Below are 18,808 nucleotides of genomic sequence, written 5' to 3' on the forward strand. Positions count from 1 at the left end.
CAGAAACTCTTCTTCCACAAAAAAGGATTAATGCATTGATATTTTCTGTGAAAGGATAGAAAGTAGTCAGCAGACTTCAGCATGGGACATGTCCAGGTTGTTCGCCCAAGTGGCTTTGACTGTATGCATTACTCCTATGGCACATCTTCATAATTGAAGAGTCCAATGGTCCTTAAGATCGCAGTGGATTCCAGCCAATCAGCATTTCCAGGACAGTATCCACGCCACTCAGCCTTGAGGGACTTTCTGTCCTGATGGCTGAATCATTCCAAAATTCCTCTGGTACAAATTACATCCAACTTGGATTGTGGAGCTTATATAGAGGGGCTCTGCACCCAGTGTCTCTGGTCTGCTCAGGAAGAATTTCATCAGACGTCCTCAACCTAAGGGAAGTAAGGTATGCTCTGAAGCCTTTCAGGGCTTGATTACCCAAAAAATTTGTCCATATTCAAACAGATAGTCAGGTAGCCATGTTCTGCATCATCTAACAAGGAGGAATGGGATTGTACCTCCTGCAGCAATACATTTTCCAGAGCCGACACTGGGCTATCTCTCATTGAATGTTCCTCAGAGCTTCTGGAAACTTTGATGTTGAAGTTCCATGCTGAGTTTCATGTGGTGAAGTCACCCATATCTAAGGACTGACATTCTGATGTCCTTGGAGAACACCTGTTACAGGAGCATAACTATATTTTCCCATCTAGTTCTATGAATTAACATAAAGGCACCACAATCTGGCTTTCCAACTTAGCAGTACAGTACCAGAGGGGAGATTTAATGTAAGTGGAATTTAGCATGGCCCAATGTTCACTCAAGAAATAGGTCCCGATTCCTGAGCTCAGTTCCTACCTTGTAGGTTGGTAGTGCATGAAGGTAGCATTCTCAGCCCCCGTTCCAAGAAATGTTCTAAGTTATTACTTTTTCTCCTTTATGCAGGAGTCCTTCTTAGTCATGTATTAGATATGCAATTTTTTAAATTACTCAATTTCAGCTTATTTCGGTGTGAGATTAAATCTCACTTTTTCTCCCCTGATTTCTTCTGCTTAAGTGCTTTCATTTATTGCAGAATCTTAGATGAGAGCTCTTAGGGCAACTAGCAATCTATACACAGCATAATAACCTTAAAGAGTGATTTATCATGCTTACTCTGCCACAGAAGACATTGTGCATTTCAGTCCTGGAGACCTAAGAACAGAATGGGTGGGATGGGAAGGAGAAAGTGTAGGAGCCATGAAAGAAGGTGAGTGGTTTGGCTACAGGTCCCTCAGCTAGTGGACAAAGTATAGTGTGAAGAACTAACATTAGAGAAGCTGCCAAAGGAGGCAAAAAAAAGTGGAAGGAGGAAAGTAAATAGATGAAAAATGTTAATAAATGGAAACTGATAACCATACAGAACTAAGAATATACTACAAAATGAAAATGCAAAATATAGGGACTCTCATAGACCTTGTGTCCTGAGATCCTACTTCCAAGCCTTTTATTTCTCGTTGTTAACTTTCTGTTTCAGAAAAGGAAGTGATGCTACCCAAATTTTCTAGTTACCTGTATTTTCTGTTTTGCCCAACCATGATCTACAGAGACAGCTACCCCAGGTAAGGGAAGTCCCTAGACTGCACATACTGCTTAAAAGAAGAGGAGCAAGTTAAGTGTACCCCAAAAATCTATGTAGAAGCATTCAGGGGTATGCTCCTGGTACAAATTCCTTTGGTTTCTGTTTACTGTGACATAGGGTAATAATCTTCACAAGAACACTTGGAAATATAAAGGAACTCGCCAGCAACTGAATCAGCAGCAAACCAAACTCCAAGAATCCAGTTCAGTTACACAGTATTTCATTAGAGGAAAACCACAAAGTCTGTAAGGAATTTTTGAAATATGTTGTCATTGGACTGAAGTTTTGGAGTTTATTCAGATCTCACTGGATTGCTGCTGAGACCTGCTTGAAATGTTATTGATAAGAAGTCCTGGGGGTCCAAGGGGTGGTCTAGAGATGTTACACATCTTGTGTCTTATACCTCTGTTCCACTCATGCAATGATGCATCTCTGTGTTTAATAAAGTTTTGATTAACACTTAAGGAACTTCGAAACAGTTTGGAAATAGCATCTTACTCTGCTGGCAGGAGCGAAGGTTGGAGAAAATATATTTATACCCGATGGAATATTTCTCGGTTAGTTATGCATGTAAACTGTGCTTTGTACAATAAAAAAGTTTAGAATAATCCACCCACATTGGTGGTGAGAACTTCTGCCCCAGACCTGGAGGTTTTGAGTGCTAAAAAAAACCTGGAGGTTTTGAGTGCTAAAAAAAACTCCAACATCAATTCAAAGTAAACTACCCAAAGAAAAGCTATTGTGTCTTGTCAAAACGTTGCTGGGTTACAGCAGCCTGTGTTAACTCTAATGGCACATCAGCGTGAATGACATTGAGATAGCAGACTTGTATTGGTTTTCCACCCCAAAATGGTGCAGAGTCTGTGTAATACAGTTTCTACGCAGAGAAGCGTAAGGAACTTCTCTGGAAGACAGAAGGGAAAGAGGGATAGAATAGAAACATGAATATTTTCAACAAGGTACAAGAAAGCAGCATTATGTGCAGAAAAAGAAAATCTAGAACCATGATACAAAGTTGGGAGGAAGGCTCTGAGGTTATCTGAGGAATCCTTTACCGAGAGTGAATATCTGGAATTCCTTGCCAGCAGAGATGTTAGAAACTAAAACAGTGACAGAATTCAGACATTGCCATGACAGACAAAAAGAACAAAAGTAAGGGTGAGGGCAGGAGATGACCGGAGATTGAGTGGGCTCTCAGTAACACTGTAGGCAGGAAGCAAGTAAGTGACCAAGAAGTCCTTGTCTTATGACAACTACTGTTACTGTATGCTGTGGTTCTTGTGTTCCTGGTTTCTAATAGATGTGAAAGGGCAAGAATGCAGTGGATTCATGGGAGCTGGAAAACCAGACGCAAATCAAAATTCTCAGGCTGACCCATATTGCCAACACTGAATGGCCAAATATTGACTCATCCTGCCTGAGATGACCCTCTGCTGGCCACATCTCTTCTCTCAAGCACAAGCAGACCTACTTGCATTTGTGTACTGCTTCTTAAAGAGAAGAACGAGTTTCCAGCATGTTTGAAATTTTCCAGCAAATGACATATGCTCTTCTCTTCTTTTACTTCCAGAACCCCGTTCATCAGGTGGAAATACGTAATAATAAAATTTGTTCAGGTGAGACTTTCCACATAGAACAAAGCCCTGGTAGGGTTAGCAAAGAAAACAGAAAAGAAAGATTTAAAGGCATTTCACTTTAAGGAAACCCAGGAGAAAAAGTGGGAAGAATGGGACCACAATGACAGATCGAGAAGAAGCCCACTCTTCATTTTGCTTTTATTTTGTAAATTATTTATTTATTAACTGTCTTTTTGAAAGTAAACTTTCACTCAAGGTGGTGCACATCATGTAATCATAACAGCATTGCACAGCATTGATACAGGCACATAGCAACATAGGTGTGAATACGGTACATGGTATGCTGAAAAAGTGAACACACATAAAGAATCAGTTTTAGGAGATGTGCTGATATCAGGCATTGTTGTAGATGGGACAGCACAGCAAAAAGGCTATTCCTCTAGGGGAAAGCATGCACTAGATGGAGAACAATGGAATTCAATCTTCCCTCTGGATTATTTGTTTAAAAGTTTTATTACCCTCACTGATCACAATGTTCCGGGCGGGGTACAATTTTACACATATTAAGATTAAAGCAAAAAAAAAAATAAACAGTACTAAAATTGCTAATGCTGCATCCTTGATAAATCAAGACGTCTTATAAACATCCCGTAAACCAGAGGCTCGGAAGCTTGCATGCTAATTGTTGCATGCCTATGAAAAGAGATACGTTTATAACTGCTTTCTGAATACTTTTGTGCATGAAATCAGTCATAAACAGTTCCAGAAGGTAGAATCCGGCAACCAAGAATGCCCTCTTAAGAAATTTAATCAAGCAGGCCAGACTGATTATGGAACTTCGGTGTTAAATGGAGAAGTTTCTTTCACTGGTGCAACAGGGCACAACTTTCCATTTGCACTGTAATTTTAGAATCCTTCAACAGTAAACAGTAACTCCAAGTCTATGACGAAAATGAGCTGTTGATATTGAATAATAAGCTATAAACATTGTAGCCTGGTGTTGTATGCATGGTGACGAGGAGGCATCTAGTGGTTACAGCATTGATCTCTGGTTCAGAAGAAGTCCCTGGAACATGAATCATTCGAGACTCACTTCTGTTCTCTATAATCCTGGGCAAGTCAGTTTATGTCCCTGTATCTCCAGGTCCCCATTAAAAACATGATGTTTGTCATAATCTGGTGTGACCCTGGTCTAAAACCTGTGTATTTTAGGTCTATATTTACTAGCTACTGTTCACTTAACCTCCACCCATATAGATGAATGGGTTGCAGTAGATTCAGTCTTTGATGCCTATAACCCTTGGTGATATCGTAGGATGACATCTAGCAGTACGAAGGATGAGTCTTGCTGAGAGGGTGTATCTTTGTCCTTTTTTTTTTTGTCAGTCTGGTCTGCTTTTACCTCACCTCTGAGCTAAGGTGCTCCTTGGTGCAGAAACGGCACTGTTTTCCATGGAGGGAGTCAATTCTATACTCTATTCATAAGCCTAAGGCCTAGCTCCCTTTAAAAGAACCCCTAGGAGGAATTATGTGGACACCACCAAAGAGAGCAACCTGCCTCGGAAGACTCATCATTTGTCTCAGCTTCTGATATAAAAAGACTGACTTTCTCAGATGAATTGTACTGGATTGTCAGGAATGAATTTTCTATGATGAAGGATTTTTTTGTGGTAACACGCACGGTGAATTTTAAAAGGCCTACACACGTCGAAGCCAGGAGATATGTGCACAAGTCCGGCCAGTGTGCACTGCGCGGATTTAAAAAAAAATCGTGTGAGTAGGCGCATATCTCCCTGTACACGCATGAGAAATCTTTTACAAAAAAGGGAGGGGCATGGGTGGAGTCTGGGCGGGGCATGGGCAACCCGTCCGTAACCTGAAGTATGTGCGTAAGTATTTATGAGCACAAGCGCGCGCGCCGGAGTCCCTCATCACGTAACTTTACTTCTGCCTTGGATGGTAAGTTTTAAAGTTAAAAAAATCAGGGCTAGTCAGTGGGGTTTGAAGGGTAGTGGCCAATAGGGTAAAAGGGAGGAAGGTTTATTAGGGGGATTAGAAAGTCGGGAGCCATTATCTGGGAGAACTACGAACAGACTGGGAAAACTGATAATTCTGTCGGCACGCGTATCTAATAAAATCCTCCCACTTATGCATTTGAGCCGGCAGTTGCGCACACAAGACCGCATCCATATTGTGCACAAGTGTACAGCTGATTTTATATCATACACGCATATACGCATGTATTTTATAAAATCACGCACAGCTTTTTAAAAGTTACCAAAGTGTTTATTTTTGCTGCTGTCTGCCTTACTGTTGAAATTCTGATTTTCTTTTTTTTTGTATGTGTAATACATTTGGCAATACTGAACAACCAAATACTACAACCAATAATAACCAATGAGGATCCTGAGTACCCTCCGTTTTTATTCTTTAATTAAATGCCTTTTTTTGTTTTTTATTCTCCTATATAATAAAAAGATGTTTTTAAGATTAACAGCCATTGAAAGTAATAAACTAAAATATAATAAAAAAAAACAAAAACAAAAAAAAAACATTTAATTAAAGAATAAAAACGGAGGGAATACATTTCAGCGAGTAGGTATAAATGTTACTCTCGCTGTGTATTTCTCACTGATCAAACCTTTGCCACCGTGGTACTCAGGATCTTCATAGGTTGTTATTTGTTGTAGTATTTAGTGCAAGAGCATCTTTTGGGGTTTTTGTGTTTTCAGTTAATATTGAAACACCAACCAAGAAATGGACTGCATTCTTAATCCCAGAGTTTGAGCTCTCTAGTAACAGCAACTGCGATCTGTTGTAAGTTTGAAGAAGCCAAGTAGTTGAGGGGGTGGTATGTACATTCACAGAGGGGAACGGTTCCCTATTCACTGAGGAAGATCACAAAGCACTAAACGTCTAGGGCCCAGTCCAATACACCATCAGGCCGACCATTTTATTTTGTGAAACCACACCCCAATGCAAAGAAAAATCAGAACCCCTTCTGCTTATGTATTTTATGTTATTTGTCCTTAGCAGGGGTTACACTGGTTTCCCTAGTCAATAAATTAAATGTATTTATTTAATTTGTATATTACAATCTGAGTACGGTATGCACTGTAGTCTTGTTCTGCTTAGTAATTTGTAACAATTGTATCATCTTTTCCTTCCATTTCTGTAGCTCCTGGGCGGCATATTTTACATCTATTTCATCCTGGTAACTCTCTGCATTCCCACCTTCTCCAACATGAGTAAACAGCCGTTCAGTGCTAAGGCACTGGTGCTGTCCATATTCCATGCCACCCTACCTGGTAAGGATCTTACCTGATTATCCCAGGCCCCTTCTCCTAATTTTGAATTTCTCTGGTGAGCTTGGAAAGCAAACCCAGCTTTCAGGAGACATATCAGTTTTCAGTCTGGATAATGAGAGTGGGGTTATCATGTACCCTCAGTAGGACTTTTGTGTTCACAATCCATGGGTTTGTTGAACGTTCCATCAGTAAAAGAGGGCAGGTTATCTCAAACTCAATCCAGCACAGTGGAATAATTTGCAAGTTGAGTGAGAGGAATGCAGAATGTGAAAGATTTCAGGAAGGGGGGTAAAAACACATCTTTTTCAAGAAGCATAAATGGTATGAATGAGATGTGTTCATTTTATGTAATGCTTATGTAATATATGTTCCTGTACGTGCCCAGACTCCTGGGTTTATGCATCCCTGCCAGCAGATGGAGATGGAGAAAGTTTCACTGACACTGCTTGATAAGCCCTAATGCCACCTGCAGTTCCTCAGTATTTCTCTGTTTCCAGCAGATGGTAGATGGTGCTAAACCTGCAGTTCTGTGGTTTGGGCAGTTTTTGATTTTGAGCCTTTCTCCCGGAGGTCTTTTTTCCTTTTTGGAATCCTAAGGGGTTCTACCCTGACCGGTCCAGGCGGGCGAACCAGGGGTCAGGGACCTCTTTGTGTGCTCGACCTGTGCGCCCATGGATTGTAAATCTGGTGGTTCAGATCTAGGCTGGTGCCTCCATAATAAAGTTTTTGTATAAAATAAAAATTAAAAAAAAAAAAAAGCCAGAAGCAGAAATTTTGAGCACAGGCAAGGCTTGCTGTGCAGGTGGCTTCTTCTTCCTTCCAGGCTTTGGTGGGGGGGGGCGGGTCTGATATCGGAGGAAGGTAGGTTTAATTCTAGCACAGGAAGTCCCCCTCTCCAGTGAGATGACAAACGGGTCGGCATGCAGGGCCTGTGGCTCTGCTTGTGCGCAGCTCAATTGGCAGTGTTTTTGTGCGGGGTGCTCCAATGGCGGGGAGGGCTCATTGGAGGGTCCGCCGGCAGCGAAACAGCGTCAGAGCTCTTCCGCGGTCTGGTCACTCGCGCAGCATGGCTCTAGCCATTTTGTTTTCTTCATCGACAGTTCCTGCAGAGGGGGGGAGGGGGTCGCTCCCCTGTGCCTGGCCCTGGCCTGTTCCAACTCCAGCCTCAATCGGGGGATGGGGAGGGGGAAGTAAGCCATAGGTTGCTGGTTCCCAGCCCCCTGCAGGGTGGGGCAGACCTGCTGCGGCCTTTTTCTCTGGATTTTGTCCTGCTGCTACATGATGCCTATTTGGCAAGGCAGCAAGCAGAGTGCAGGGCTCAGTTTTCCAGGACCCTGCATGTCCGCCAGGCGAAAAGCCCTTCAGGGCTCCTCAGGCAGCATGGCTCCGTCAAACCACCCAGATCCAGTGGCTGCTCGGTCCTCCTCCTTCTTCAGGTACTGGTCAGAAGTCAGACGTTATGCACGAGGTTTCTGGGGACCCCAGGGAGAACCCTGATCAGGATGGCCCGGTCGACCTGGTGGATCCGGGGACCAGAGGGCCAGACCCAGGGGATAGTTTGCTCGCCTCAGTCCCTGAGGGGGATGACCCGAAGGTGGTTCGCCTTTTTCAGAAGGACAAACTTGAGGCTTTATTGCCTTTGGCCTACCAGGTCCTGGGGGTTAAAATCCCTCAGCAGGAGTCCAATTTGGATGAGGCTGATCCCGTTTTAGATGGTATGCGCAGTCCTCCTACAGCTTTTCCAAGCTACATATCGGTGAAGAAATTGGTGGAGGTGGAATGGAGTTTTCCTGATTCCGGTCTCAAGGTGGGGAGGGCCATGTCAAAGATTTATCCAGTGCCAGAGCAGGCATTGGAACTTTATGCTTTCCCTAAAGTGGATGCTGCAGTTTCCATGATCACCAAGTGAACGACTATCCAGGTGATAGGTTCCACGGATTTGAAAGACATTCAAGATCACAAATTGGAGATCCATCTCAAGTGGGTTTTTGAGGTCTCGGCCTCGGGCTTGAGAGCCACTATTTGTTCTAGGTTTATGCAGCATGCGTGCCTCCGCTGGTTACAACGGTTGCAGGAGAGCTTGCCCAAGTCGGGGAAAGATACAGACAAGGCTGCAAGGATTGAAGCAGTCATGGCTTATGGGGCGGATGCCCTTTATGATTTGGTGTGTACCTCCTCTAGGGTAATGGTTTCAGCTATGGCGGCCAGAGGATTACTTTGATTGCGTAACTGGGCTGCGGATGTCTCCTTCAAAGCGCAGTTAAGCTCGCTTCCCTTCAAAGTCGCCTCTTATTTGGGGAAGATCTTGAGCAGCTAATGCAGTCTCTTGGAGAGAATAAGGCCCTTCAGTTACCTAAGAATAAGCCTAAGGGCAAAACGTTTTTTCAGGTGCAGTCTCGGTTTCATTCCGATAGTAGATCTAGACCCTTGAGGGTCGCGCCCGGTTTTTAGAGGCAGTTTTTTCCTCGGAGGCAGTCCATTCGGGGTGCCCGGAGGTCATTTTGAGGAGCCACTGGAGGGTCTATGGCTGGAGGTAAGTCCCCTCAATGAGGTGAGGCTGGTCCATTCTGTCATTCCTATTATAGGAGGTCACCTGACTCAATTCTATGATGAGTGGACCAGAGTGACACAGGACCACTGGGTTCTCAGTGTGGTCAGAGATGGCTACGCTTTAGAATTTGCTCGGCCCATTTGCGAACAATTTCTAATTTCCCCCTGAGGTCCTGTGAGCAAGCAGTCAGCGTTATGGGAGACCCTAGATTGGGTAATTCCAGTTCCCTCAGTGGAAGTTTGCAAGGGAAGATATTCCATCTATTTTGTGGTCCCAAAGAAGGAGGACACATTTTGTCTGATTCTCGATTTGAAAAAGGTAAATGCAGCGCTCAAAGTGCTGCGTTTCCAGATGGAGACCTTGCAGTCAGTGAGAGTGGCGGTTTGCAAGGGAGAATTTCTGGCTTCGCTGGATCTCACCCAGGCCTATCTCCACATTCCCATCTATCCGGACTCATGGCATTTTCTCCACTTCATCATTCTGGGACAGCATTTTCAGTTTCAGGCCCTTCTTTTTGGTCTGGCCATGCCCCGCGCACTTTCACCAAAGTGATGGTGGTGGTAGAAGCGGCATTGTGGCGGGAAGGTGTTCTGGTGCACCCATATTTGGACGACTGGATTATCAGAGCAAAGTCGGAGACCCTTTGTCACCAATCGGTTCACAAGGTTCTTGATCTTCTCCAGTCTTTTGGTTGGGTAGTGAACGTTGCAAAGAGTCATTTGATCCTGACACATTCTTTGGAGTATCTAAGTGCTCAGTTCGACACTTTGGTCAGCAAAGTGTATCTTTCAGAAGAGAGTATTTTGAAACTGCAGAGTTAGGTTCGCTAATTGTTGCAGTTACGTGTTCCCAAGGTCTGGGGTTATTTGCAGATCCTGGGCTCGATGACTTCCACCCTGGAGTTGATGCCGTGGGCGTTTTCCCATCTGACACCCTTGCAGAGGGCGCTTTTGGCTCGTTGGCAGCCGATATCCAAGGATTTTAAATGTCGTTGCCCCTCAAGGGCAAAGCGAGAGAGAGCCTTTCCTGGTGGCTTCAGACTTCCAATCTCGTTCAAGGGGTGGACCTCGAGGTTCCGGATTGAGTGATAGTTACTACCGATGCCAGTCTCTGTGGATGGGGAGCAGTTTGTCAGCAGCACTCGGTCCAGGGTATTTGGTCCGCGAGAGAATCTGCTTGAGCTATCAACCGGTTAGAGACCAGGGTGGTCCGTTTAGCCTTGCGGGAGTTTCTGCCATTAGTCTGCGGTCAGTCAGTAAGAATTCTTTCAGACAATGCGACCACAGTGGTTTATATAAATCGACAGGGTGGAACCAAGAGCCAAGCAGTAGCTCGGGAGGCACAACACTTGATTCTTTGGGCGGAAAGGCCCCTGGACCATATAGCTGCGTCCCACATAGCCAGGGTCAAAAACATTCAGGTGGACTTCCTGAATTGAACTCAGTTAGGCCTGGGCAAGTGGGAATTATCGGATTTCGCGATGCAACTCATTCGAGATTAGTGGGGGTCTCCTCATGTGGATCTCATGGCGACTCGTCAAAATGCCAAAGTGTTTCGTTTCTTCAGTCAGAGATGTCAGCACAGGGCCGAAGGCGTCAACATGCTAGTTCTGTCTTGGCCGCAAGGGGTTCTTCTCTATGTCTTCCCCCCCCGGCCATTAGTGGGCAAGGTGTTGCGTTGCATAGAAAAACATCGCACAGAGGTGGTATTGGTTGTGCCGGAGTGGCTGCAGCATCCTTGGTTCACGGATCTGATCAACCAGGCAGTGGATGGATGGATTTGCTTCGGGCATCTGGAGGGTCTCCTTCGTCAGGGCCCCATATTTTCTGACCAGGCTGCTCACTTTTGTCTAGCGGCATGGGTTTGAGAGGTGAAGGTTAAGGAGTGGAGGTTATCCTGACACTGTCATAATCACCTTATTGCAAACCAGAAGAAAATCCACAAATATGGCTTATGTTAGAGTATGGAAGGTGTTTGATTTCTGGTACGAGGTTTGTGTGCGGCACCTTTTGAGCCCCTGCAGAGAGTGTCATTAAAGGACGACTCTCAAAGTGGTGTTTCTCATTGCTATATGCTCGGCTAGAAGAATTTCAGAGTTCAAGTTTTTTCCTGTCGAGACCCCTTCCTTCAAATTTCAAGTTCAGGGGTTTCGTTGAGGATAGTGCCTTCTTTTTTGCCGAAAGTGGTTTCCACATTTCATGTGAACCAGACAGTGGAGCTTCCAGCCTTTCTATCAGTAGATACATCTGCTCCATATGTGAAGGACCTCAAGCGGTTAGATGTTTGACAAGCTCTGTTGCGCTATCTCGAGGTGATGAATGATTTCAGGAGGTCCAACCACCTTTTTGTTTTGTGGAGCGGCGGAAAGTGAGGTTTCAGAGCTTCTAAGGCTTCTATTGTGCATTGGTTGAAAGAGGTGATTGGGTCCATTTACATTACAGGAGTTTGTGAAATTCCGGAGGGCTTACGGGCTCATTCTACGCGTTCACAGGTGGCCTCCTGGGCAGAAGCACAGCTGGTGTTTCCTCAGGAGATTTGCAGGGCAGCAACTTGGAAGTCGCTACATATCTTTGCGTAACACTATCGTTTGGATGTGGAGATTCAGGTTCTCCTTCCTTTTGCGAGAGTGTTCTGAGAGCAGGACTCTCCAGGTCCCACCCTAGGTAGGGGGCTTTGATACATCCCAGGAGTCTAGACTGATCCAGGTATGCACAGGGAAATGCTCAGGGTATGCACAGGGAAAGGAAAATTGTTTCTTACCTGCTAATTTTCATTTCTGTAGTACCATGGATCAGTCCACAACCAACCTGATTAAGGAGGTGGAGCGTCTCCCGCTCAGCTGTTCTTTTTATTACGGAAGGCCATTTTGAGAAGTTGGTTTTTACAACTGTTTTTTATTGCTTGGGTACAGATCAATACTGAGGAACTGCAGGTGGCACTAGGGTTTATCAAGCAGTGCCAGTGAAACTTTCTCCATCTGCTGGCAGGGATTCATAAATCCAGGAGTCTGGACTGATCCGTGGTACTACAGGAACACAAATTAGCAGGTAAGAACCAATTTTCCTTAATATATTTCTTATAATATGTTGATACTTATGTATTATATATGCACTTATGTGATCCACCCTGGACAAATTTTACATTTGGAAGTTGCGGAATATAAGTATTTTTAAATAAATACATGTGAGACAGGCTTTGCTAATGATGCCCTTTAAAGGGCAATTCAGCTTTCTGATGGCCTAAAGAAACCAGAGGCAAACTTAGGACTATATCAGCCTGTTCTTTATAATTGGGGGACATGAGGAAGCTTTAAGTGAGTGCTTGGAAATGCTGGGACTGTTCATCACTGTGGTTGTTCTTAGGACTTGCAGGTGTGTTCCATGGTGGAACACCACTGTGAGGCAGCGCCCCTAGTGTTCCCCTATTTACCTGTGCAGGACCAGGCTAGATGCCTGGTCCACCTTAAATCCGCTAAAGAGAATATGTTCTATGGGTGGGATCCTTCTGGGCATATTGGGCTCAGAGGGTGAAACCAGAGATTGGGAAATAAAAGCTGGGATCCAGATAGGGATAACCAGACCAGACCTAGGTCTCCAGGAGGAAGGCAGCTCCTGCGCTTAACACTGTCCAAACATTGAGCTGAGATGAAGGAGTAAAATTATGAGTAAAGAAAGTGTACATTGTCTGACGTTAAAGTCAGTCTACTGTTGTCTATATAAATGAAGCTGTGAATAAAAAGTATGTTTTAAGAAAGGCTGTGAAATTCTGCCTCCAGGCCTGTGGGAATCACTGCTCGTTCCCACACCCACCAAGAAGAATGAGAAGGAAGATGCAGTGCTTTCAAGTCGTGCTCTGTAAATGTCATCATAAACTCAGTGCATCACCTGCACACCCGCACATTTAGAGAGATGTTACTCTTGCAGGAGGGAACCATGGGAAAATCTTTAATAAATGGTGACTTTGGAGTGAATTGGTTTAAAATATCATATAGGTCCAAAAACCTAGAAGGCGTAATGAGCAAGCCCATGGGAGTTGGTGTGGGAGCAGGATTGGGGTTGAAGAATTATGGGTTATGGTAATCAAGAAGGTGGTTGGGATGAAAGGGGTAGCCTGGCAGAGGCTTGGCTACGGGCCTGCCCTACTTTGCAAAGCCCAGCATACATCCATGCCAGGTTTCCCTAACCAGATTGACTTCTTTGTTTCTCCAGGCACCTTAGTGCTGCTGGTGTCATTTTTTTGTTTCCTTCACTGCTGGCTGAATGCCTTTGCTGAGATGCTGCGCTTTGCAGACAGAATGTTTTACCAGGTAAACAGCTGAGTGATTCTTTAATCATGGTATGCGAGAAAGGAGGAATGTTTCAGCTGTCTCTCGCTTCACTTCTGTTATTTATTTTATTACTCAGAAAGTAGTTTGAGCTTCCTTATTTAATCCTTATTGTTCTTCATGAGATTTTGTAGATTAAATGCATTTGTCACATCAATTTCTTTTATTATCAACAATGAAGAGCTGTAATGTAGTTTCATAGCTCTTTTTACTCAGTCCCTATTAACTTTCTCACAGTACATTAAAAAATCATTTTAAATGTATTCTGTAATGGCTGAAGACATTGTCTCCTTGCAGCTTAAAACCAGTGGGAAACCAGTTTCCAAACTGTTTAGATATTAATGAGGATCATCCTCTAAATTCAGTTTCCTGTCTACTTATGTTATTGCTGAAAGAAGTAATAAAGAACAAAGGTGATTGCCCCAACCTTATAGTAATCAAAAGCAGTACAATTTCAAAAAATGTCCAATATCTTTGTCTTTCAGAAAGATTTATTGCACAGACATGTCAAAGGTATAGCAGATTTTTTTTATAAAATTACAGGGTCTGCCAACACAGACAGTGTTTCATATGACAACTGCGTCAGGAGGGTCCAACAATCCCAAGCTTCAAAATTGAATAAATGAAAACTGCTGAACAGCTCAATGAAAGATATGGGGATTGGATGTCACAAAAAGCTATTTTTCTTTTAGCTTTTTCAGAATGTTTGTGCATCTACTGGCATGTTCTGTACTTCTTTCAGCAATCAAAAGCAACAAATGATGGGGGAATAAAAAAGCAAAAATATCCAATATTATGTCTTTCAAAAAGATTTATTGCACAGATGGTATAGCAGATATATTGCACAGAAGGTATAGCAGACTTTTCGCATGAAGTAACATTACTTGGATGCACAAACATTCTGAAAAAGCAAAAAGAAAAATTGATGTTTGGGATTATTGGTCTCTCCCTACACAGTTGTCATACAAAACACGGTCCATGTCGGCGGACCGTGTAATTTCATAAAAAATCTGCTATACCTTTGATGCAAACTGGAAATAATATTACTTGGCTGCACAAACATTCTGAAAAAGCTAAAAGAAAAATTGCGTTTTGTGACATCCGATCCCCATGGGGGTAGATTTTTTAAAAAAGCGCGATCACGTACTTTTGTTTGCGCAGCAGGCACAAACAAAGGTACGCTGGATTTTATAAGATACGCGCATAGCCTCTAAAATCCTGGATCGGTGCACGCAAGGCTGCCAATTTTGGGCAGCCTGCATGTGCCGAGCCGCACAGCCTGCCTCCGGTCCCTCTGAGGCCGCTCCGAAATCAGAGCGGCCTCGGAGGGAACTTCCTTTCGCCTTCCCCTACCTAACCCACCCCCCCAGCCCTATCTAAACCCCCCCCCTTACCTTTGTCCCTAGATTTACGCCTGCGAGAAGCAGACGTAAATCTACGCGCGCCAGCAGACTGCTGGCGCGCCATCTTCCGACCCAGGGGCTAGTCCGGAGGCCTGGACCACGCCCCCGGGCCGACGCCACGCCCCCGGTCCCGCCCCCAAAACGCTGCATCATCCGGTCCCGTCTCCGACACGCCCCCTTCAAAAAACCCCGGGACCTACGTGCGTCCCGGGGCTCTGCGTGCGCCGGCGGCCTATGCAAAATAGGCACGCCGGCGCGCAAGGCCCTGCTCGCGTAAATCCGGGCGGATTTACATGAGCAGAGCTTTTAAAATCCGCCCGCATATCTTTTATCAAGATGCTCTGCTGTTTACATCTATTCAATTTTGATGTTTGGGAATGGTGGTCCCTCCCGACACAGTTGTCATACGAAACACGGTCCGTGTCGGTGGACTGTATAATTTCATTTTAAAAATCTGCTATATCTTTGACACATCTGTGCAATAAATCTTTCTCAAAGTCAAAGATATTGAACATTTTTTAATTTTTATTGCCTTATCATTTGTTGCTTTCAATTGCTGAAAGAACAGAATATGACAGTAGATCAAGGCACAGTAGCCCATCTAACAGGCCAATGTAATATCATGCACTGAGCACAGTTAATGAGCACAGGTTAACGAGCGCTTGGACACACATTTTGCACATATGTCCATAACCCCCGATGCAATAAGTAGATCAGAATGTCCAAAATGCGTGTCCAAATGCGCATAGCTATTAACACTCATCACATGTAAATTTGTATGGTTTTAGTCCCAATATACCATACACTGAGATATTTTAGTAAGTTAGTAAAATGTTTATTATGGTAAATAAGTGATTGGCAATTGGGAAGGAGAAATATAGGGTCAGCAAGAAACACTAGATCCCTTAAGATTCCTCTTTCCCTATGTCACAATCTTATAAGGCGTATGTACATTTTTTCTGGTTTCCTTTGCCAAGTATTGATCATTTCTAAATATGTCATTCTGGCCCAGCTTCCTTTCCCTAGACCACCTGCACCCAAACATTCATTCTCTTTCTTTCATGTTGAAATGTTTGATTTCCTTCTGTATTATCTCCCCACAGATGATAGAAACACATCTATCATCTCTTATCAATGTCTGCACTTTCCTTTTTACTTGGTTTCCACACAGACCACATATGTATCCTATGTGGGCCATTCCCATGGTGGGAACATTATGCAGATTAGTAATTGTATATATGGGGATTATTAGACGCAGGGAGTTATTGACATTATGGAATTATCTTATTAGTTAATTTGAACTTGTTTTGCTCTTATATTAGGCCTTAATATGTAACAGACACATCTAACTTAATTATGAGAGTTAAGAGGCTATGCTTCGATGTCAGAGAAGCATTGTACAGTGAGAACTGTATACACCATTTGTCATTGATCTCAGAAATCATCCTATCCTTTGCCACAGAAGAAATCTTGCACCCTTAATTTTATAGACTGAAATGCTCACACTTTATGCCCGATGTTCTGTCTTCATGTTTTTCTTGTTCTATGGGGGTAGACTTACTTAGATACTGTTTTATGAAGCAATAAACCTTTATTTGACATGTAATAACTGATTGTCATAACAAAATATTTTATGATATACCTAGTTAATATCTAGTTACATGCCTATTTGCAAATGTCATTATTTAGATTTTTATGTTAATCATACAGTCTGAATAATTAGTCATTCCATCTCTGTGTTCAGGGTCAACAGCATATTCTATCTGTATGTCTATCCGATATTCAGATAGTAATTTTTCTTTTTAGAGAGAACTACAATAGATTTTTGACACAAGGGTTTTGTTTTCATTTTTACATTGCACCACTGGTGGGGGGAGTATATGCCACACCTGAGTTTAACTGTTCCAGATACCTAAAAATAATGAGTAATAAGCTGTGCACATTGGGAACTACTAAGAAACAAGGATTTAAGCCAATATTTCATTACAGGGTGGAGAGACACTCAAATAACTGCACATGTGGAGCTTTTGTTATACAGGCTATACCGAGCGCAGTAAGCTTGACGTTGAAAACAAAATGAAAGATGGCCTATATATATATATATATCCCCTGATGAGTTGGGGATCCCCCAAAAGTCAGAGAGGCCAACTATGAGCACAGCTACCAGCCTGGAGACTTCTGGGCCAGGTAAACTCCAGGTGTGCTTGAGCTTAGATGGAGCTTAGGTTATATTGATGAGGGTCATGTGATGACCAATTACAGAGAGACACCAATGGAGTAAAAGTTTGGATTTCTTACCCTGTGTTATATCCCTCATTATGGGCCTTATTTTCTAAAGCTATTGCAGGCTTGCGCTAACAGCGCAAGCCTGCGATAGCTAGCAAAGGTAGCGCACGCCTGCGCTACCTACATCGGGGTGGAGTCAGCCCCGGAAGAGGAGGAGTCGGGGCATCCCCGGGGCCGACTCTGCGAGGATGGTGCGGACAGCGAAAAGGTAAGGAGCCTTTTCGCTGCCTATTTCACGCCCAATAACTACACCTTTTATGGTGTAGTTATTTGGCGTGACGCCGGCAGCGCAGGACCGCCCACCCCCCCCCCCCCCCCCGCCCCCTGTGACCACCAGATTTTCTAAGTTCTGTGAACTTAGAAAATCCAGCCCTATATTAGGTAGGAGTCATTGTTAGGAAAGTGGATGCAGATAGCATTGATTTCCTTTCTTTCCACTGTTGTGGCCTAAGCTTACTGTTGTCAGAAGTCTGATGATGCCCTCCAGTCTCTGCTGCGCAATCTCTCATGTTGCCCTGTACTCTCTACAGACTGTGAACCTTGGTTAGTCATATGTTCACCAAGATTCAAGAGGGAAATGTATAAAGCTGCTAGTGCTTACTGAACTGTGTCCTACTAAGCTTGTGTGCCACAGTCTGACAATAAGTGCAGCTGTAGAATGTGGGCTAAATCAGCAGAAAATGAAGGGCATGGGAATGGCCCACATAGGATACATGTGTGGTCTGTGTGGAAATCATGTATTTATTTTATTTATTTATTTATTTGTTTGGTTTGGTTTTCTATACCGAGGTTCAATCAGACATATCACACCAGTTTACATAGTAAGAGAGGATTCAATAAGAAAATATAGCTTCTTATTTTACAATGAACTCTTAGTAACATATTTTACGAATAACTTGTGGAGTAAACAAGAGTAGCAGCTTTGTGGAGTAGCAGCTTTGTGACATAAGCAACAGAAAATGCAACAGAAAATATGCAACCGCAGATATGCAACAGAAAAACCAACAGAATATGCAACAGAAAATATAGCTTCTTATTTTACAATGAATTCTTAGTAACATATTTAACGCATAACTTGTGGAGTAAACAATCAGTAGCAGCTTTGTAACATATGCAACTGAAGAACTTGTGGGGTGAAAGATATTACACTGGTTCTCTGAATTGCCTTTTTACATTTGAAATTTTTTTTGTAACAGGTGTAACAATATGAATTATGGGGTGCTTGACACTTTGTAGCATTTGTAGGAAAGGGGTAGGTTGGTGAGGAGGTGAGGTGCTGAGGATGGAGGTGGGAGGGGGTATCATTTGTTGTGACTGGTGGTGGGAGTTAGGTGTTTGTTGTGAAGGCTTTTTTGAAGAGCCATGTTTTAAGATTTTTTTTTTGAAGGATTGAATTGTGGGGTCTAGTCTGATTTGGGGTGGTAGGTTGTTCCAGAACGATGGTCCAGCTATTGTTAGGGGGCAGTCTCTTGTTGAGGTTAGGTGAGCTATTTATTTTTGGGGGGGGAGGGATGAGTCTGGTGGTGGATTGGAGAGTTCTCTGGGAGGTTTGAAAGTGTATGGCGTGGCTCAGCCAGTTGAATTTTACGTTATATAGGGCTTTGTGGATGAGAGTTAAGATTTTGTATTGTATTCTGTGGGGGATGGGGAGCCAATGAAGGTTTTTGAGAATAGGTGTGATGTGTTCGGATCTTTTGGTGTTTGAGAGTGATCTTGCCGCAGCGTTTTGGAGTAGCTACAAGAAAAC

The 18,808-nt window shown here is 43.5% G+C and overlaps 1 protein-coding gene across 1 annotated transcript in view; it reads left to right on the forward strand.

Moving 5' to 3' along the window:
• Window positions 1–18,808, forward strand: part of SOAT2 (sterol O-acyltransferase 2) — a 172,091-nt gene that overhangs the window by 100,905 nt on the left and 52,378 nt on the right. Inside the window, exons 9-12 of the mRNA XM_029595059.1 lie at window positions 1,508–1,592; window positions 3,183–3,228; window positions 6,368–6,497; window positions 13,257–13,354. Coding sequence (XP_029450919.1) covers window positions 1,508–1,592; window positions 3,183–3,228; window positions 6,368–6,497; window positions 13,257–13,354 — 359 coding nt within the window. The remainder of the gene's footprint in view (window positions 1–1,507; window positions 1,593–3,182; window positions 3,229–6,367; window positions 6,498–13,256; window positions 13,355–18,808) is intronic.

Source organism: Rhinatrema bivittatum, chromosome 3, assembly GCF_901001135.1.
Source record: "Rhinatrema bivittatum chromosome 3, aRhiBiv1.1, whole genome shotgun sequence".
NCBI lineage: Eukaryota > Metazoa > Chordata > Amphibia > Gymnophiona > Rhinatrematidae > Rhinatrema > Rhinatrema bivittatum.